General features: G+C 34.2%; 1 protein-coding gene across 1 annotated transcript; it reads left to right on the forward strand.

Annotated features, from left to right (window-relative positions):
* The first annotated feature begins 1,006 nt into the window (after positions 1-1,006).
* LOC108765605 (uncharacterized) lies at positions 1,007-23,404 on the forward strand. The gene is made up of 17 exons (XM_018514394.1): positions 1,007-1,261; positions 7,177-7,298; positions 7,601-8,090; positions 12,649-12,784; positions 12,938-13,186; positions 14,161-14,897; positions 17,408-17,546; positions 18,395-18,616; positions 19,140-19,522; positions 20,372-20,789; positions 21,209-21,384; positions 21,716-21,854; positions 21,939-22,147; positions 22,249-22,396; positions 22,615-23,045; positions 23,134-23,323; positions 23,401-23,404. The coding sequence occupies exons 1-17, from the start codon at positions 1,219-1,221 to the stop codon at positions 23,402-23,404; spliced, it is 4,236 nt and encodes a 1,411-aa protein (XP_018369896.1). The 5' UTR covers positions 1,007-1,218.
* The last annotated feature ends 46 nt before the right edge of the window (positions 23,405-23,450 follow it).

Genomic DNA, 23,450 nt, shown 5'->3' on the forward strand with positions numbered 1-23,450 from the left:
ATACACGTGAGTACATATATGAATTTTACGTTATGCACCACGTTATACCGTCGTCCTGTAGACGCGCACCAAGTCCCGACGGATTTATGAGGGAAGTAACACGAATTAAACTAACGTCTGCGCACGCCGGCGATGCGACGTACCGTAAAACGCCGATCTCGGCATGAAATCGAAAATGAGGGTAATTCTCCGTGATAAAATATAACGAAGTCGCACATGAATGTATAACGGCCGCACTGGTACGCGTTGATATCAAGATAAATTCCACGTTAGCTAATTACCCGCCCGTATACTCTATATTTAATATTAATTAAGTTGCACTGTTGTGTTAAATGAGAGACAAGTTTCATCGTATATAAAAACAGATGCTCGATATTGCGTCTTGTAGAAATAAACTGCTCGAATAGAAATGGCGAATCTCTAAAAATATATACCCATATCTATAAACAATAGCGCATAAATATAATGATTATTGACTTTTTAAAATTAAGGGATGTAAATAAAAAAATAACCTTTTATTATCCCCCGTTTCATTTTATTTCAATTTTTCCTCTTTTTACCGCATTATCTTCATGAAAGATATATGAGTATATATAATGTAGTGTAAATGTATACGAATATCTACAGAGTATATTGAACTCGAGAAGATCCGATAAAACTAAACGATTATTCGTCATCATTACGAGGAATCATCAAAATAATAAATGAATATAGGAGATTGCCATCTGTACAAGAATACGTGAAACTTATCACACACGCGAGATTAAAATGACACGTCAATCAAGAGTTACCTCTGTAGATAACTTATCGAATGACGGTTACTTGTGATGAATTTTAATTACTTGATCAATCTAATAATAATTTTTAACCCGATCAGATTTGGCCTCGTACTTAACGTAGAAAATGAGATAAGTCTGCTGTCTATTATCAGCTATTCTGTTGAATAATTATCTTTATCAACCGAAGGAGAAGGCAGTAGAAGTCATCGCATACCGTTGGGAGATGGCTTTAGAGAATGATCTCAAAGAGTGGCTTCAGATAGAGAAAGTGATGAACCCAAGTTACCGATCAGGCCATCAATATAACCGCGAGATATCCGCTAGAAGCGTGGTAAACATCAAAACAGCTATACTTTTGGTCGCCTAATCGAGCAGCACGCGTGAATCCCGATTCGACGGAACGGACAATCCAGTAGTTTGATTATGTAGTGCGTCGAACATGAAGACGATAGAGGGAAAAGTAGTAATGCTGGGTTCGCAAGGTAAGCGTTCATCGGTAAACGGGGCGATAAAGCTGCTTAATTATCGTTATGTAATGCCAACGAAAGGACATCTGACGCTGCGATGCAGCGAATCGCGGAACGGCGAGGACGCGTGACGGCGATCGCATACCTCGGAAATCGGTCATCGCGTCATTGTTCCTGGTGCTTCTTTTCCAGAGAGGTTAGGTGAACATTACCCACAGACACAGATATATCAATCTGTATCTAGTAATACACGCTGCTTAAGTGCGTGACTAGAAATGTGTTGCAACGTCTGATACATAACCTACTCGATCGCGTCGCGTGAGAATAAAGTCCGCTTATTGTTAGATTCGAAAAAAAAAAAAAAGATTTTTTTTCATATATTGTGGTAATAATTTTAACTAATGAAATCAATTTTTTGTACGTGTAAATATTTGCTTCAATTTATATACGATAATTCCTGTATTTGCAGAGATAACAATCGTAAAAATTGCAAACGTTTCGATTCGCTTTCTGGATTCTCCTCGAAGCATTGATTTTGCGATCGTTATCTCTATTATTGTTATAGTTTTATGTTTGATACATGGAAATAAGTAATTATATGTTAACAAACATATTCCGGTTTCTTGGCCATCTTTCTTCTATTCAAAATTTGTTGTCGGTTTCTTTTTTTTCTGAGATTAATTGTAAAGCAGTCTTTTAAATTCCAAGTTTATTATCTTTATTTGGTGCAAGTGATAATATTTATATTCGCGTTAAAACATATCCGAATCTGGAGGTCAAAATCCAAGCATGACACATTTCTCAAGACAACGCATGCAGAGATAATAGAGAAATGGAATTCCGTATTGAGTATACATATAACGTATATATATATATCTTATTTATCGTAATCATTTCGTAAATACATATATCTATATCTACTTTCGGCTAACGTAACGTCCGATAAAAAGTATGATAACTATATGAATGAAAAGTATAGCAACAATATAAAGCTCTTAACTGTTAAAGTGAAAATTATACAGGTGTGCAGTCAATTTATACCAATTTTTATTCCCTCCCGAAAATTTCATATGCTACGATCAAATATAAAAAAATTAAAATGTTAAACAAAATTATATGTGGATTATATATACTTATAAAACACTTTAATAAAGTCGCGTTGGAAAATAATCGAAAATCAAAATTGATTAAAATAAAAAATCTTAATTGATTTTTAAATAATAGCTATATCTTAATGTTAATCAATATCGCATAAAGTTCACATGTTCAAGTTTGTTAATTGCATGTGTATCGATGTCATTTGTCATTCATTTTCGCACCACGATGATATTCATTTTTATCGCTTGACTAATTCTCTTTTAATTCTTATCGCGCAGATAGTATATACAACAATTAGTCGATATTGTATGACGAGTTAGTTACAAACAGAAATTTTGATTGTCATATACAAATGTTCTGCTTCGTATTTTAATATATAATTACGTGTATATTATATTACTATAAAAATGTTATTAATCTATAATACTTTGTAATATTTGTCTATAATATTTTTAATTTAAATTTTTAATACTATTACATCAATACATATGCTATTATAATTTTCGCAATTAAAATAAAAGATAATCTGACTCACTAATACACGTAACAGCGGAGTTATGACTGCATCATAGCTGCATTGATCTGTAAAATACAAATATATCTAAATATATATATCCAAGTCACAGCAGCATCCACAAAATAATTAATTATTAACACTGCAAAATATAATTATCGCATACAATAAATTTGCTTTAAATTTTTTATTAATCTTTTTCAAGCGGAGATATTTAAGTAATTGAATTTTCGATGAATAATAAGTAATAAGTGAGTAATAAATTACGTATGTGCTTACGCCATAATTGCTCCTCTGTTACCCGATGCCTCCCAGACCTCCTCCTCCTCTTCTTCATTCGTCGCACTCACATAACACTCACTCGGAGAAATATGATTAAATACGGTTGCGCGGCACTTTGCAAGGCACATCAGATATTAATTCGCTGCATATTTTATTAAATTACGACGAAAAAATAACGCGAAAGAAGCACGATCTTGCGAAGCTACGCTCAAACAAATAAATTATCAAATAAGTTAGATCTGTCTGTCAATTCGACGAACGACTGTGTTCCGTTAATGACTGATATTTTAAAAATGACTTTGGCAATTTTATACCAATAGCTACGATGTGATATAATTAATAAAGTCTAGCTTAATTATATGTTTAAAAATACACACAGAAAGAACGGTTTTATAAAGTATCTAAAAATTTAGCTAGACACATCTAAAAATAATTTTGTCAGACCAAAATAATTATATAGAACGTTTAAGCTTTAATAACGATGTTGCAAAACGCTTTAACATTCTAACAATCAACTTAAGTGTTCTACATAATTATTTCGATAGTCTAAACAAAATTATTTTAAAATCTGTTATCCAGCTAAAATTTTAAATTCTTCAGCAAAACCGTTCTTTCCATGCACAAGTCCAGAAACATATATTTGAGAATATCGAAATTCATTAAAGAATTAATTGTTCGTAATATTGAAATTTCCCGTAAATATCGAGTAATAATAACAATCGTATCTTCCATGTTTCTTATTGCTTCGGTTTTTACAAATCAATCGCATAAAATGTCCACTTTAACTAATAATCGTTACCTCGATACATTTACGAATCATAAAGATCATCGTATTAATAAAGATAAAGCAATTGCGCGTACGCGAGCATGGATGACCAATCAGTTAATTATTTAAAAGGCTCGATCATGTTTTCTGATGCTTATCGCGATCGTATTTCGAGGGATAATAACAATAGCAGGCGGTCCGTTGGGGAATCTAGCCGCGTGAATTTCAACATGACCTTGCGTATGAACGCACGCTTTATCGCAACGGACGGTGAGCATTAAACGCTGTATAACCGTTAAACAATTTATCGCTATCACAAAATATGTAACACGATATAAAATAAATGGGTTCCGAATCTTCTATTCATGTCGTATACGTTTCATATTGACGGTTATTAAATCGCTACGTGCCCCAAGGGTTTCCTTCGAACTCGTTGATCCAGCAAATGCATGTTACTTCGCGAATTCAAAAATAGTCGACGAATCAATCGCATAAAATATCCACTATGGCTAATAATCGTTACCTCGAGAAATTTACGAATCATAAAGATCATCGTATTAATAAAGATTAAGCAATTGTGCATACACGAGCGCGGATGACCTATCAATTAATTATTTAAAAGACTCATTATATATCAGTAAAGCACGATGCATATCGATTCAAGAATTATTAAAGGGATATTTAATACATTTAGTAAATTGTCGCGAAAAGGTAATTTACAAATCCTATCTCGTGCTGCGCGTTTTGATTCCTATTTTCGACAAATGCGTCGCGCGAAGTATCATATCTCGATAAATAATTATCGCCTCGAAATTCTTACGAATGAAAATTAAGTTTAGTTACACGGATAGATATTTGTATAAAATAATCATAGGGAACAATCGCGTTTTCTTTTAGAAATCGTCGCGTTTTAATTTGTATTTCCGACAAATGCGTCGCGCAAAGTATCGTGTCTCGATAAACAATTATTGCCTCGAAATTTTTACGAATGGAAATTAAGTTTAGTTTACACGGATAGATATTTGTATAAAATAATCATAGAGAACAATCGCGTTTTCTTTTAGAAATCGTCGCGATTATGTCTTGAGGGGATTCAACGCGACATACGGAACAGCTCGCGCCGCTGCCTGTTCGCTCGAACTTCGCCACACGAATAACCGAAGAGCGACCGCGTACCAAGCGGCGCGGCGCAAGGATATACGAATGACGCGTTTTACGTCACACGAAAACAATACCGAACGTTAGAACATGCGTGCCAGTCAATCGCTGCGTTTCATTTTTAAAGATCTACAAGGTGTGTCAGAATTTGGAATGGAATTCTACTTACATTTTTATATGTTGTGTAATGTACACTGTTAGAAATGTAACCACGAGCTTCCTTTACATGTAAATCAAGCTGGTGGTAATGAATGATTTAACTAAAAATTAAGTTACAGTAGTTACTTAAATGTAATGAACGTGTACATTAAATTTATGAAATTTAATGTACTTTTAATAAAATTTTATGAAAAGTACATTAAATTTCATAAATTTTCATGAAAAATACATTAAATTTTATGTAATGTCATGAAATTAAATTCAAATTAAATTCAATTATGTAACTTAAAAGTTAATGAAATTTAAGAACATTTCTAACAGTGTAGAAGATTTGAAAAATCAGAAATATACATATATAAAGTATATACTCTCTCTAAAATAGATACATCAAAATTCAACGTAAAATTATTAAATATAATGCTATTCTGAAATCTGACACTAAAGTGGAAATTATAAATTACAGTGAGTACAAAAAGTATTCGTACAGAGAAAACATTTTTTTTTTAATTTTATTTTTAAAAATTAAATATTATCCAGCGAGAAATGAATCATCGAATTGATGTCGAATCGATATCGATACGATGATTTCAATACCAATTTAACGTCAATTTGATATTTAATTGATGATCATTTCTTGCTAGGTAATTAACAATTTATTCATAAAGTATAAAATAGACTGTATATTTCTTGAAATTATATATGTACCAAGAAGATGTGTATTAATTATAGAAAATATATCTAAAAAATAAGCGAAAATTAAAAGTTCCATTGTTTGGATGCTCAACAAGTATTCGTACAGTCGAGAAATTTAGCTTATAATATCAGAAATACATGCGAAGCTCGTTTGTATATGTAAGAGTTATAACAGAATGTATTCATTGTATAAAATTGCTAATTAATATTTATTTTTCTAGAAATAAGACTTTTTTTCCTTGTACGAATACTTTTTGCTCTCATTGTATATTATTTATAAAAAGAATTCATTTAATTGGTACGGTTCAGCTCGTAATGTTCTAAAATAAAAATAGACAATGGAAAGGCCAAAAAAACGAACAAATTGATTGAAAAATTAATATCTTATTTTAATAAATTATTATAATTTTTCATCTTCAGTTTGCTCGTCTTTTTGTCTTTCCATTATCTATTTCCAAATTCGCTTAATTTCTCACTCTTACATTTTGTAATAGTTTTAATAATTAATTGTCATATATATTAAATTTAGCGTTTATTTGAAGAAATATGATTATTTATTTAAAAATAGATAATAATTAAATATAAGCAATAAATAAATTCACCTATACCGTTATATAAGTAAATCAATTAAGGAAAAAGGCCTATGAATAATCGCGGCTAGATTTTAATGCCTAATAATATCTATATACTTACATATTTTATGTATATATATCTTTTCAGTTCTTTAAACTGTGCGCCAATTACTATTAGACTTCTGCAATGCAATCATAAATTAAAATAATCTCACAAATCAAATTAAACGTCAATTTTGATCATATAATGCTATAATAGCAACTTAATACTTATAAATAACTTATTGCGAAAAATATTATGTCAAATCCCGACTGAGGTAATATTTTTCACAATAAGTTACTTACAGATATTAAGTTACTATTAGCATTATCATCAAAATTGATATTGAATTTGATTTCTGAGATTATTTTAGTTTATAATGGCTTTGTAAGTTCGACAGTAATCGGCGTGCAGTTTAAAAAACTGGAAAGATTATGTAAAATATGTAACGTATAAAAATATCATTAGGTAGATATTAACATCTATTTGCGACCGTTTATAGGCTTTTTTTCATTATTTAATTTTTAATTGCATGAATGCAATTGATTATGCGAAAATTAATTTATTTGCATTATATCGATTATTGAACAATAATAATAATAATCATATGAAAGTATAATTAAAGTATAATCTCGATACTATTTTCAGGTGTTGGTAAAACGAGCTTGATCGGACGTTACGTTGGAAACTTCGAACATGCAAGTCCTACAATAGGGGCATCTTTCTTCAACTGCAAGATCAATTTGGAAGACGTGAGGATAAAATTGCAAGTAGGATTTTTAAAAATTGTATTTTTTTACGCTTTTATATTAATATTCAGCAATTAATTTAAATTTAGTATAGGTTAAGTATATTGCTTCGATGCGAATTAAGACACGAGACTGACGTTTTTTGTTTGTGTTATCTTTTCTTGACTTCGATCCACCCTTTTCGTTTCGATTGTCTCAATATCTTTGCCCTTTTGATGACATAAAAAAAAATGCATGCTTTATCTAGCAACAATACTGAATTTAGTAATGTTTAAAGAGAATTAAATTAATATAAAGAATTAAAAAGTCCGACTTTTATGTAGGTATGGGACACGGCTGGCCAAGAGAGATTTCGCTCCATGGCGCCTATGTACTACAGGACTTGCAACGCGGCTCTGCTAGTGTTCGATCTTACGCAGTACAGCACCTTCGCCGCAATCAAGAGTTGGGTGAAGGAGCTACAACAGAATGTGGAGGAGACGATGGTGCTAGCTTTGATCGGCAACAAGTCTGATCTGGTGCAAAAGCGTCAAGTCGACGGTGAGGAGGGTCGGAGGTACGCCACAACAATTGGTGCTACATATCATGAGATTTCAGTACTATATAACGAGGGTGTGGATACCGTCTTCCTGGCGATCGCTATGGGTCTACGAAGAATGGCATCAGACAATAATGATATGAACACTACTCTTAAGATTTCCGACTCTAATACCTTTCTTAGAAACGATGACATGCTGCCCTCGCCCTCCGTCGAGGAGAGCCCGCAGAACACCAGTATTGCACATGGCATACACGAGAAGCCATTTACCTGTTGTTAGTTGTAGTAGTTTATTAAACTAGAAAACAGCAATAATTTAAGTGAAAATTGCGCCTCGCTTAGGAATCATCGTCAATTACCAAAGAGTTTACTAAACACTGAAATATGCCACACCTTGCAGGTAGTTTCGTTAGTAAACCACAAATTTTTGTCTCGTGACGTGCCTTCGTTTTCGAGATGCAAAATATATATATGTACAAAACGCAAAGCAAATCAACATCTGCTCTTCCAGTTTGGTATTAGTCAAATCTTTTTTATGATGCTCGCGTGGGGATTTATCGCGAGAACTAAATCGATGATATCGATAATAGATATTATAGAGGATGTAACTAAAATAAAGCGATAAACTTCTGGGGCTCCCACACCAAGCAAGAAAACAGTTCATACAAACATATAAACATATAAATATATATTCGCAAATTCATTGTTACTGAGATACAGCTCAAATAAATGTTATTAATGGAAAACGAAAAAGTAATATCATTATTTAATATTATTTATTTTTCGTTTTCAATTGCAATATATATTCAAAGTGTCTCATTTGATTTAATACACGTGTCGAACTAAACTCTATTAATAAATATTTTATATATGAATTTTAGAAAAAAGTTGAATCCAGTTAATCACTTTAATTACTTTCAGTCCTTCTTATGTGTCTAATAATTAATAGGTTTTTTTTACAAATGAGCTTTATCAAGGTTTTTTTAAGTAATAAAATACCTAGCTAATTGCATTTATTTCATATCTGTTTTTTATTAGAAAAAGTGTGAATATTCGATATCTGTTTTATGTATAACTTGGCGTATATTTTTCTTTTTTAAAAATATTTTTTTAGGCATATTTATATGAACTTTTTCCGTGTTTTGATGTGGGGAACTCACCTTCTAAGTTCGTCCCCTTGTTTTAATCATCCAGTATATAAACCGAGTTTTTATTATAAATAAGTATAAAAGTGATAGGCAAAAAAGATTATATTTTTTGCATATTAAATTTATATGTAAATCTCATAATAACGCGGTATGTAAAGTCAAATCAAAACTGTTAGAGTTATGACAATCCAAATGGGAAATGCATTCTGCATAAAACTCAGTTATCAACTACACATACATATTTCAAAATTTTCTAATTCGATAAGTTTCATTCATGCATGACGATTATGCTACTTGCTATTAGAAAGTTAATCTTCGCAAATACAATAATAATTACTTTATGATTAACTGCTTTTTTTTTATTAAATATTTTTTATTATTTTCATAACTTTATATAAACAACAGTATTCTACGTCGGTGCGAGAATTATTTATGCATGGAATAGCTTGGACATGGAGACACGGTAGTGACTCGGCGTTAAGAGCAGCAATTTATATTACGTTGTTCGCGAAGACTGCTAAACTACTTTAAGTTCGAATATTTATCTATGCTATACAAACGACGAATTTCAATTAAGAAATTTAATTTAAGAAAAAATCTAATTTTACTTTTTGCATATATTGTGATAGGCATGATCACGCGCGCATCTCGTTAAACATATCTCCAAAAGGTTTTATAACAACAAAAAATATATTTATGATAAAAAAATATATAATGCATTTATAAATAATTTTCCTTCGAGCTCCTGTTAAATTGTATGATTAATAACGTACAGGTTTCATTGCTTTTGAGTATCCACTCAGTGTGATGCCTACCTTATATTTCATAATTAAATATATAAGACTAAACGATATAATACGATATATAATATTACTTTAAACGAGATATAATATTACTTTAAACAAGGTCGAGATAAGATACGCTTGTTCGAAAAGTCCGAAAAGCTGCGCCTCCTCGGGAAATCTGCTCGTCTCGCTACGACAGAGAGTGATAATCACACAATGACTCATTCTCACTCCAGGCCAGGCCTCGCGGAGCGTGACGTCCCAGCTTTGTCTACGTGTAACTCATCCCATTTTCGTTATGTAAGCGTCCGTTTACTATGCATCTAGGCTCATTAGAACTGCGTGGCGGCGTCTTCAAAACCTACGCGCAGCAGCAAGACGCGCTCTGTGCTCAGGGTCACTCGCGTGTACGAGAGTCAAGGAACCCAAAACTCATGTTTTTTTTCACTGGCGTAATTTAAACACTGCGATACCTGATATGTGTATGTGAAAGCGAGAGACCTCAAGCTCACGCAATGTAAAGAATTTAGAGGAAAAAGAATAGGTACATGAGCTCTGATATAAAAAGTATAAAGAAAATTGTTAGAAATGTAGAATCGTGAAGTTAAAATTAATATAAATATATAAATTACATAAAAATTATCAAATATATAAGTTACATTGCGAATAGCTGTATTGCTATCGAACGGTATAAATTCGTTTGAATCAATTACTTGACGTATTTTCGATGAGCATTTATAGACGTACCTAAATAAGGCTAAAGATCAGACTTCCAAACCGGAAAGATACAAGGATGTACCGTTACATACTATATAATTAACCGTTCATTTCTGAATTGTAGTGTAACTTCGAAATAGATAATTGCAAAGATGCGATTACGCGCGCGGCTTTCGCACAAGTAAAAGCGCTTGCAATTAGTCGAAAGCAAATAATGGCAGCGATAATGCGTCACAAACAAGCAATATTTTTTAACAAGCTAAAGGATCGATTAACATACCGCGCGAACATAATGGAGTTTTATTACCGTTTAAGGACAATAGGCCATAAAACGGTAGATACAAGATTGACTAATCGCAATCGTCGCGTTGTAACTGCAGCTCGATTTTACGCAAAGAGAACCGGCGCAATGATGATGGCTTTATACGCCTTTCTTGACACGCCCACTACATAGCAAGAAAATTGCCCTCCCCGAATCCTGGACACGTGCGCGCGAGACAGCTTGAGTCCTGAGGTTTGCCAAACACGAAGAATTTCATCTCGTCATGCCGTTGCAACAGGTGCATTTTCACTTTCTTCCCGTTAACGATCGCGCTTCTTTGAATGAGGTAATCGGCCCCTTCCGGTAAATAGAATAGACCGCAAAAAATTCTCAAAAATAAGATTAAGGTACTAATAAATGATTGAAGAAGGAAAACACTATAAAAATTCAGTATGTGTAAAACAATTTGGACAATATTGAAAACTCTACGCAACTTGTATATTAATTTTTTTGGCATTCCTATTTTAAATTTTTAAATGACAATATTCGTAATACTTATCGTAATACTTATCGTAAACGTACAAAGTTTACAACTATTAATTTCTTCATTGATAATCAATGGTACAAATTTTGATAACGAAGAATCGTAGCTAAAGTTTACAACTGAATTGCACGCGTGAGATATCGTGAACAATTTACGCGAACGCGCGAGGAGTACACAATTCGATTTTGCAATCTTACGAACATCGCGATCTGCTCCGTTCGCCGGTGCGTTAATTAAATACAGCCGCGAAACCGCAAAGCGAAGGAAAGAGGAGAGAGAGATTCGCATGCGCACAGATCCTCAAAGGAGCGAGTACGAGCTCCTTTGAGCGTGCAAGCGTCACGCAAAGGAGCGAGTAGGAGAAGATGAAGAGAAGAAGCGGAGCAAGCGGAGGAAGCAGAAGATCATAATACCGACTGTGCTGTATAAGACAATGATACAGTTACACGATCCTCTCAGTTGTGAGTCAATCGTAAGAGGCACGACACAAGGGACTTGTACGCGAAAAGTATAATGAATCGCAGCAAGGACGACACGCTAGTTACGTCCGGCCCGTTAATTAAAGGAACTCGTTAATATTGGCGGAAGAAATCAGAAGATAAATCGTTCGCGCGCATCGGCGCGGTCTTCACTTCGCCTCGAGATGTCGATCAAGTCAGTGATCCAGTGAACACGAATCTCTCATAGTGATTTATAAATTTATCTTTGTAAAAAGATAAAAAATTTTTTCTACAACGAGAATTATTTTTGCAATTGCATGGCGTGTGTACGCCGACCATTTTTCTTGAAATACGGCTCGTAATGTCGTTGGGAAGGTTTTGTTGACAATTACCTTCGTAATCGCGGCGATCGCTCATTACATATGCGCATCTTCCGTCGAATGGATCCTTTCAGGGACGTCTCGTGTGAATGAACCGTGATTCATAGATCGCAGACAGAATAGAACGCCAGATAACGGCTAGAAAGCAATAACTAAAGCGTTCACGTGAGTACTAATGAGGATTGGAAGAGTAAGTCAGGATTAATTGAAACGTAAATACCCTTCCTATTACGGTTTTATCGACAAAATACACGATCCTGTCATAATAACGTAGAATAATGAGAGTTATTTCTACGAAAAATATGAAAACAGAAAGTTGCATACGCTATGTGAAAGTGAAGTAAAGTATCTTTAAAACATGAAGAATTTGTTAACAATGGGTCATCAGCAGGGATTTCTTGTTTTTCTCATTTATCTCCTGCGATCCTGTCAAGTATCGCATTCGATTGGTCTCATGATTGATAATCAACTTGTAATCATCGCGAATGGTAAGTGATAATGATTGGTTGCCAAAGAATATGGACATGACAATTAAATGTGATAATTACATCATGCAGATTGCTACACGAGAATAGCCATCGGATCGAAATTGCCGGACATGGACATCTTCTCCAACGTCGCGGTCGGTAGCATTTCGGAATGCGAGGACGAGTGCTCGAAAAGGAGAAATTCCTGTAACGCGTTCGCTTTCGGGTACACTACGTTATATAAATGCAATAAAAGATTCAGATCACAATAAGAAAAAAAAAATAAGAAACAAATGTAAAAATTCTCAAAATAAGGTCATATTTTTGTTTCTATATGATGATGTGTTAACTCTCTTTGTACACGTATATATTGATTTAGGATTAGCATGAAAGGTAACGGAACATGTGCGCTGAGTGTAAAAATGCCGAAGCCAGAAGATCTACAAAGTCATGCTGATTATGATGTCTATGTGAGAAGTCAACGTTCTCCACACTGCGAACCAGATCGACTTTACAAGATGGGAAGCGGTAATATCGGACAAGATAGAAGAAACGAGACGATGCCGAGTACGACATTCGGAAGTGGCCTTCTGGATTCAACAATGCCAAATATCTTGTCATCTTCAAGGTATATATATATATACGATTATCCGATTATTAATTTCAAACAGGAAATAACTCCATCATTAGCATCTCCATTGTTTATTCTTATCTTAGTCTTCCGTGAGACAGATATATTTGTGGAAAAAATAAAGATATGTTTATATTCTATGAAAAATACGAGTACATGTACACAGGAAAAACAAGTTTTGCTGAAGTATCTAAAAATTTAGATATTTAGATACAGTCATTAAAATACATAATTATGTACAACTCGTTAATAACAACGCTGCAAAAGTTTAAGCATCCTGCATAATTATTGTGATTGTCCTACAAAATTATTTTCAAATCTATATGTATATATAGCTGAATTTTTAGGTATTTCAGTAAAACAAATTTTTTTTATTGAAATTTAAAACAGTCTTTTTTATCTATTAACATATTGCGTCTGCGTGAGTCATTAGTAATTCAACAAATACTTACACTGGATGACTTTTTTTCAAGCCATTTGACATTTTGGCTATAAAAAGAAACATAATTATAAAATTTTTATATAATTTTGATATAATTTTTTATATAATTTTGACATGTGAATACGTATTATGATATATGATGCATATTGGTACATTAGACTCTTTTTTTCATAATAACTTTTGTAATTTTTTTACATCATTATAAAATATATGCTATTTAACAAATATAACAAACGCAAACAAAAATGTGGATGATCGGTGCCAAGCGAATAAATGACTCGATCACCATGAGATGTGGTAGTCAAGTCACTTATTGGCCCGGCACAGAACATGTTAATATACGAAGAGTTTCATCCTCGTTAATAATTGTTTTGTAATAGGTTATCAAAATAAGTATCCACACTACAAAAAAAGATGTTTTTTGAATAAATAGTTCAATTGAATATTTGATCACTAGATTTTTTAATGTTTATTTTGTATAAAATAGTCTGATTTAAAAAATGCAACTGTGTGTTTTTCACGCTTGAAGAACTATGGGGAATACTATGCCTAACATTAACGATCCTTCATATCAACGAGGATATACGCCTTCCTTTGACGATGAACGTCGAATCACTGATATCGTTAGAAACAGAAATCCGATATCACCTACCAATAATCCTTTTGTAACTAATAACGCAAAAGTCGACTACAATGATCTATCGATATATTCAAACCGAAAATCGGCTTTCGGTCAACGAACACACTCGGATCCAAAGTACAATCGTCCAGATTTTCATGGATCTTTTAAAAATCCTTTCAATGATGTTAATCATCTGAATTTTGGATCAGACTTAGATAATGATCTTCATTCATATAAGTCCCTTTCCGTTCATAACGGGCCTTTCGAAGTTTTTTCGAGACCCATCTTTGTGTACGATGGAGCCTCCAAAAATAGATCGCCAACGGATTTCGGATTTTGGAACGCTCACGATACAACGAAACACCGCGTTACAAATTATTTTGATCAGCATCGGCATCAAGAATTCCACAATAACGTTTATAAAAATCCAGGGATTATCACGAAATCGAAACAAAACGAATTAGATGCTGGAAATTATGATATCCGCAAAGTCTCTTCTCGTCCAACTATCAGCAATTCTTACGGCTTCGACAATGAAGCAAGAATCCCGAACAAAGGGTTCAAGGATACTTCTGAATTCTGGAATCCAAAACTGACGACGATGTTTCGCGACTTCGGTACAAAGATCACCGAAAAATCAAAATGTAAGTATTTGAATTCATTTTCACTCATGATCAGTCACCTGTTTCTTTGTCAACATAGTTTTTGTTGCATGCTATCTGCGCGTAATGTGTTAGCTTTCGATGCAATTCTAACACTTCGAGAAACGGAAACGCGAATCTCTGTCTTTAACGAGGCGTATACGCGAAAGACCGGAGACACAAATCTTCGGACACTTGTTACTGCAGTTAACATCGCATATGTGAGGTGCAACCTCAATTTTTTTATGCAGCAATCACACGATTGCATGATGTATGCTCGCGCTGCGTTCCACAAGTTGATTATCACTCTCTTACGTAAAACGACATTGTTCCGTTACATTAATTCACTTTTTGGACATCGAATTGAATAAATTAATTTCTCGCATTAAATTATAAATATAACATCACATTTAAATTTACATGTCTAATTTTTTAAATTATTTTTATTTATTTGGAAATAAAATAATTTGGTTACCTGTATAAATACACTAAAGAGAAAAGATACATATTTTTAATAGATTAATAAATATCTTATCGTGATATTTTAAAACTAGATGTTAGAGATGCGAAAAGCATCAGAAAATTCAGTCATAGTGTTGTACATTAATTGTTAATTCATTATTTTACGCCATCAATTGGCTCAATCTGACAACTGCAACCAGCTGTCAGGGTTTATCGAGTCACGTTCATCTGCAAACTACTGATTGACAAATAGCAACGGCATTGACACGGATTTTAAACTATACGCAAATTAGCTCGTTGCATCCGTTGACTTCCGGCGTTAACCATTTTTATCGTATAATTTGCGTGCATCTTTTTGCCTTGCGAGTTACTCACCATAAATAATTGTTCCTCGGACTATTAAAAGTAAAAATACAATATGCATTCAGTTAAATAATCATTACAAGATATGTACGTCTCTAACGTCTAGGAATTAACAACTTTCTTGTTTATCAAGTTTGTCGTCCGAGCAGTGACCAGCTAAAGGAAACTCGATGACTTTTCGTGATTGTGCCACCACAGTACATGACAAGTTGCACAAGGGAGAAATATAAATGCCGAGACACTACAGGACGCTTGGCTTCCGGTTCGCGTGATCTATGAGCATAAAGCGCTTTTACTTTCGACAGTTAAATCCCTTACTGCTACCTGTGCTTCGAATTAATTGCGCGTAGCCTGTCCGTCGTTTTGATCAGGAATTGTTGCAATCGATTGGGCACGCCGATTGCGATACGATTTACAAAATTTCATCATTGAATTACTTCTCAAGCAATCTCGAAATTCAATTTATAATAATTGCATGACGGTCGGAATAATTAAATTTAGTTGACTGATTCAAACGCGGAAGTATGGCTTTACTAAAGTTATGGTGCGAGTTATTAAGAGCCAGGCTGGCTGAAATAATTGAGGTAATTGTGACCCTGACGAATATCTCGAAGGACACGCCACAGCATATCCCTTCTAAAATGATGTCACTCCTCTTTACTGTTCCTTGGCACAAAAATTCTTTTTAACGATGGAAAAATGCAAATGGTTCCGGCAGTTGGTTTCTGAGTAGAGATCTTAATGGCGAACAAATAATAATTTTTCACGTATCTCGGGTGGAAATACAAAAAATACATGTCAAAAATCATTAGAAAAGAATTATTAAACAATTTGAATGCGAAATAACATCTTTAAAGTACAATAAGTTAAATAATGATTAAAATTAATTCGAGGAAATAATGCTAATCTGGATAAAATAAGTCAAACAATGCTACAAAAATATATGCGCCTGCACAGTAATGTCTCAATTAAAGGTTTGCATCCTGTAATTACTTAAAACGCGCGCGCGACGAGCGACTCGTTAATCCATTCTACGTAATTGCATAAAATACCAAATGACGATGCACGGCTAAAGAATGAAGCGCTCGCGTGTCTGTGAGCAAAGAAAAATAATAGTAAGTGGAATCATTAATGATCATGTAACGCTGAAACCCCTCCCCCGACGTGTGAGCAGGTGCCTCCCACTATTCTCGCGGAAACGTTCACTTTTCTATAAAACGACGCGAACCTGTAATTTCTCCGTTACTTTTTGCGTGATTTTCAGTTCGCGCCATTTTTTGCGCGAACGTGCCGGAGCGTGAGGATTGGGGTGATTTAAACGTGAAAATTCCCTTGGGTGATAACAAAATGATTACGTTTCACTGCGGTTCGTGATGTATCGCGAGAACAAATCGAAAAATCGAAATGTTGAAGCAAGAATCGTTATGCATCTTACGTTCGCATCGCCTCTCTCGTGATCTCAATTCGGATGTTACGTTCACTGAGATAAACTGATTCGATTGTATATGGGAATCATGTCGATACGTCGACGATGGTTGTGGACCTTTATGTTAGTCGTAATTGCCCGACGTATTACTTCGAGTTCGATAGTTATAGTGGAGGACGAGTGTTTGCGTAAGTTGTGTAGAAAAAATGCTATCTCTATAAAAAGTGCAAAGTAGAAATTTCTTTTTTTGTTCTTGCTGCAGCGTGCTATAGAAGACTGCTGTCCGGAAAGAAAAGCTTGGATCTGCACGTTAGACGTGCCATTGAATGTGAAAGACTCGAGGACTGCCATCGTGCTTGCGACTATGAGAAGCGATTCACTTGCGAGGGCTTCAACTATCGGTAATTAAATATTTAATGAACATTTATGGAAAAAAATATGTGGAAAGTTAGATTTATATACATGGAAAAACAATAATTTTGCTAAAGTATCTAATTTAAACTAGATATGAAAATAATTTTAGATCATCGAAATAATTATGTAAGACACTCAAGCATGATAATAACACTGCAAAAATAACATTCAGTTCGAGTATTCAATATAATTATTTTGATGGTCTAAAACAAAATTATTTTCAAATCTGTCTAGCTAAATTTTTAAGTAATTCAACGAAACTATTATGTTTATTTCGCGTAATTATGAACTCGTTAAATTGTTTTAAAAAATATATATACGTCGAATTGATATTTACTCCACAATGCAGACATATTATGTTTCGATGATAAAACTTCCTTAATGAATTTGTTAGCTCTAGACGTTTCCACGAAAAAGTGTTAATTAGATATTTATATTTCAGTATCCTTATATACAAGACAGTCGAAAAATAATTTACATAACAGTTAAACGCGATTATTTACGCTCGAAATTTTTCAATGATTTTATGTGTTTCTATACACATGCGTATATATCTAGGGTACCTATTATCAGATGCGCACGCAAAATGCAGTACATACGTATGCATGACCCACCGTGCGGTTGCATCACGGACAATTTGATCGCATCACAATCTGTGACACGCTTCTCCGTCGAGGAGAACTATCACGCACGCGCGTCGGGAAAGTTACCGCTGTTTTTCAACATTCAATTAACATACGCCGAAAGAAAAACCGCCAAAATTGTTAATAATAAATAATTTAAATTCACATGGTGATATATTTATTAATGAGTAATCGCGATTTTGTCCAAAAAGACGCAATGGACATGGAACGAGAGGAATATGTGAGATGACATCGGTACCTTATTCTCGTATGAATTTTCATCGGGACTTCGTATCGGATCCTCAATGTGATTATTACGAGAAGGATCCCAATTGCGTGATAAACACGCCTGAGACGCGACCATCCTGGTGGAATCAACCATCTAGACCTGGTCAATCTTATGGTCCACCTTATTATCCTAATGAAAGGCCAAGGTACAGCAATTAAAATTTTGCTCGTCAATAATATACAAAAATACTAATATCTATCGCTCATTTGTTACAACAAATTTAATACAAAGTTTACTAGAATTGAAATCATTAAAAGTTCGTAATATTAATTATAAAATGTAATTTTTATATAATAACTGATTGTTTAGGAATAAAAGTATGTTTTGTTTTTCTTTTTCTTTGTATTTTCGTTCTTTTTCTCTAAGCAAGATGACAATTTTTTAATTATGTCGTTACTGTGATAAATGAGCAATGTTATATTACAACAAAGTCGATTAGTAGGAAGTCCTTGAGAAATGAGAATGATTGTCGTCGATTTATTTTTACGAAAGAATGGTAATTTACAACAAAGATAAGAGACGCTTGTTTCCCAGAAGTAGTTGATTGAATTATTTTCGTTTAACACTTTAACCAATCACTCAAGCGTGGACTCAATGCGCTTTCTTTTTTTATTCATTGTTCTGATAAAATAAGTTTCACTTCTAATCAAACACAAATTTGACTCAAGACCATACGCTCCGGATCGACGACCTTTAAATGAAGTGCCACGACCTCTGGATTACGATCGACGGCCCTTGCAAGAAATTCCACGACCATTCGATTACGATCGGCGTCCTTCAAACGAGATTCCGCGGCCTTTGGATCACAGACTTGCGGAACATGATCGGCGACCACCCATTGTTTACGGATATCCTCATCACGGGCTATACGATGATACGTTTGGTCGAAGGAATTATCCCGATTCAATAAGAGGTGGATATCCAGCAACGAGACCGGAAGATCGATTTATTTATAGTGTCCGATTTCCGTCCAGACGACCAACCGACGATGACTTTTATAACAGGAATCCATGGACACGATATCCGAGTAGAAGAATCGATCACGACATAGGTAATATTTTAAACATGTAAATATAGATACTAACAGCATGCATCATTTTATTGCAAAGAATTCATGTTACAACACATAAAAGGAAATTTAGCAAACAATCATATAATTTTTTCCCTAAGACGAAAACACGAAAAGTGAAAATATTTTTGTCATTCAAGATAATGGAAAAATTTTTCACTTTTCTATTCTGTACGGAAAAAACAATTTTCCTAAAATATATAAAAATAAGTAGATACAGATTTGAAAATAATTTTGTTGGATTATTAAAATAATTATGTAAAAAATTCAAGATAAGCAGTGTTGCAAAAAGTTTTAACATTCTAGCAGTCAACTTGAACTCTTACATAATTATTTTGATAATCCAAGGTTATATTTAAATGTATCTAGCTCAATTTTTAGCTGCTAAAGTAATTACAAATTTAGCTAAATATAAATTTAAATATAATTTTGTTGGATTAATGTTTGAAAAAACTGTTCTTTTTGTGCACAGGGAAAAAGTTACATGATTACTACAATGCAACGACCAAACAAACAAACACGAATGAACAATTTGCTTCAACGAGTACTCGCAGTGCTATTCGCACTTGTTGAAATAAATTATTCATTAGTGTTTGTTAAACGTGGTCTACAATAAGTTGCCAAGACACCGTCGCCAGCTTCGCAACAACCAATCAAAAACGTCAGTAGTACCTAGTGATGCCTCTGATTGGTTGTCATGAAGATTGCGACGAAGTGTTTGCAACTTATTGTAGATTACGCTTTAGAGTTCTAAGCTCTAGTGTTTGTATCATGCTCATTTGCTTGATCCGAATTCCGCTCTATTGTTCATATATGTTCGTCATGTCGCAGGCACGAACGAAATCGGCTCGTATTTGCCAGACTATCGAAAGAATCCAACTCGCGACTGGGGTTCTTACGGCTCCGTTTACGGCGGCTCTTACGGCTACGATACGAATTACGTGGGAAACTTTGATATACCGAAGTATCATCCAAAATCTCAGCCTAAACCCTACGATAATGACCAATTCTACGGCGAGTTTTATAATTACGGCGGCGCATTCGGATATGGTGACAATTATATACCGGCCAACCAGGATTCACTTTACGGCGGAACCATGAGTACCGAGGAATGCTCCGTCCGAGCTGGTGCGGGATTCAGGCTCAGTAGAGGAGTTGTACGAAAAACGTATCTGACGTCAAATCTAGATCAGTGCGAAAATCTGTGCATTAGCGAGAAGAGCTACGCCTGCATGAGTTTTAGCTACAGGTACTTTCTAATAACTCATAATGGAAAAATTACAATACAATTGTTTTCAGTAGTATGACAAAGGACCTCGCATTAATTACATAGAAAATTAGATACTGATGAAATCAGTTTGTTTTCACATAATATAGCTTACAATATTGTGAACAAAAGATATCATAGACACAAGACTCAATAATGGATTAATTTTTTAGCTATGATGTTCAAAAAATGCTCTGTAAGTATAAGTTTTATACACCAGCTCAAAAACTATCCATTGTTGAGCCTTGTGTCGATAACATCTTTTGTTCATCATTATAAGCTACATTATATATGAAAACTGATTTCACCGAAATCGAATTTTCCATATAATTAATGTGAGGTCCTTTAGTATTAAATTCATATATAACACTAATTTAAAATTTTACATTATAATTGGACAGGTACAATGTAGCACCCACGGATCCAACGGACAATTGTCTTCTTAGCGATGTTTCGTACAAAGATCTGAATTTTTACATTGATCTCGAGCCCGATCGTGATTACGATATTTACGCCATAATCGCCAATTCGAGAACATGCAGTGCGAAGAGAGAACCAAGCTCGCATCCTCTAGATGGTATACGATTTGATTGAAGTAACTTTACTGTGAATTACTTTTAATTATACAAATGCGATTTATAATCAAAATAATTTTTAATGTATTATTTCGTTTCCTAAACTACTCAGGGGATAAATAAAATTGTCTTTCAACAAACAATGCAATTTATCGTCCCGAGCGTTACACTACTGCCCTCGATTGCGTTACCATACGTTATACGTTCCGCTTTGTGTTTCCAGTAACAACTAAAATCGACAACAATGAATTGCCTATCTCTTTCTCTCTTTCCCAGTTTGATAAAATTCTCGAGAGTCATGAGGACTTGTTTTTCTTTATGAAATTTTTCTAGAATGTTTTTGGAGAGTCAGAAGTGGATTTGGAATGCCCGCGGATGTCGTTAGAAAATCGCTAATAGTCAACGATCTAGGAGAGTGTCAAGCAGAATGTATGACAATGCACGATTTTATGTGTAGAAGTTTCACGTTCAAGTAAGTCTTTCATGCCAAAGTCAACAGTAGACTACATTAAATGGATCGTTTTAGTAAAATATTATATATTACAAAATATTTCAGATATGGAATGGAACATGGACGATCGGATGCTCTAACTAATTGTTACCTAAGTGATTGGCCATCGCAAGATATCAACCCTACCCACATGCCGGATATGGACGGAGCAGAAGTATACGAAAGAGGTAGTTTCGGCAGAGGATGCGAACCTTATGCTGTACCGTTTTTCAATATGGAACGGTTCAATGGCAAACAATCGCAAGGAGACGAAGGCAAGATATATCGATCTAATACACATACATTATATTAGCTATTTCACGTTCGAACATAATTGTAATCAATTAAATTTTTCTCTTAATTAATCTTTTCACAGTATGCTATTCTGGATACGATAAACCGTGCAAATTGACACCTTATGCTGTTATCTTGGCAACATATGTGAATTCGGAACAAGATTGTCGACAAAAGTGTTCGAAAATGAGAGAAACTGATTCCGCTCCTTGCTTGTCCTACAGTTACAAGTAAGAAATTCTTGGATGTTATTTTGAATTTAATAAAATAATATAACAACATGCACGTTTCTAATAATAATTATAATATGTAATTTCTTATAAATTGAAATTTGTTTTCAATCGTGATTTAAATAAAATCCATAATAAAGTCACTTTTCTATTCTTTTAAAAATAAAAAATTTCAAACTAATATTATTTATCTTTAATTCTTTCGTTTGATTTTCCAGACTCACTACGCATGGCACAGAAGAAAACTGTTTGTTCAGTGATGTACCTGTAAGGGACTTGCGACCGGGTCTAGACTATACCTACGACAATGATCATGTTCTCTACACATGGAAAGATCTCGATCCTTACTGTGTGGTCACCAGTTATTCGCCGGACGATGCTCACGGGTTTGGTGGACCAAATCTGCCGAAGCCACTGCTTTCGGATCATTCGCGACCTGATTTTAATCTCGGAAGATATCCAAGTCTGAGACCCGATGATATTTATATCGATCCAAGACCTTTCTTTACGAAACCAGGAAGTCATGGTGTGAGACCGTTCGATCCTGATAGGCCTGATCCTGTCAGACCGTATCCTTCTGGTGGTTATGGATACGGTGGTGACAAATACGGATACGGAATTTATTTCGGTGGATTCGGATCTCTTCACCGTGAGTGGATTAATTTAACAATTATGAACCTTTTAATTATTCGCAAAATATTGCATAAAGTGAAACTAATTAATTTATTTTAAATCAGCGGATGAATCCTCGACCTTCCGTTATTACACGGTAAACGGTTATCCATGTAAAAGAGGTACAAAGTGCGAAAAAAGTAAACTGGCTGGATTTTGGGCCTGCGAGACTGAAGGAGGCGGATTCGACAGCTGGGACTATTGTTGCGCACCGACTCATCATTGCGGCTTTTCGCAAGGATATCATTATCCATGGTACCTATATTATTACAACCAGATATATCACAACGTAATATATTTTTACTTTTCTTTTTACATCTCAAATTTCATAGTTGACGATATTTATGTTAGACGCGATAAAGAAAATATTCCTTTTTTTTTT

Source organism: Trachymyrmex cornetzi, unplaced genomic scaffold (genome assembly GCF_001594075.2).
Source record: "Trachymyrmex cornetzi isolate Tcor2-1 unplaced genomic scaffold, Tcor1.1 scaffold503, whole genome shotgun sequence".
NCBI lineage: Eukaryota > Metazoa > Arthropoda > Insecta > Hymenoptera > Formicidae > Trachymyrmex > Trachymyrmex cornetzi.

Coding starts and splice junctions, on each gene's coding strand:
- LOC108765605 (XM_018514394.1), top strand. CDS start 1,219: ATGAAGACGATAGAGGGAAAAGTAGTAATGCTGGGTTCGCAAG. Junction 12,785..12,937: donor TGTAACGCGTTCGCTTTCGG/GTACACTACGTT, acceptor ATATTGATTTAG/GATTAGCATGAAAGGTAACG. Junction 22,148..22,248: donor ACAATCGCAAGGAGACGAAG/GCAAGATATATC, acceptor ATCTTTTCACAG/TATGCTATTCTGGATACGAT.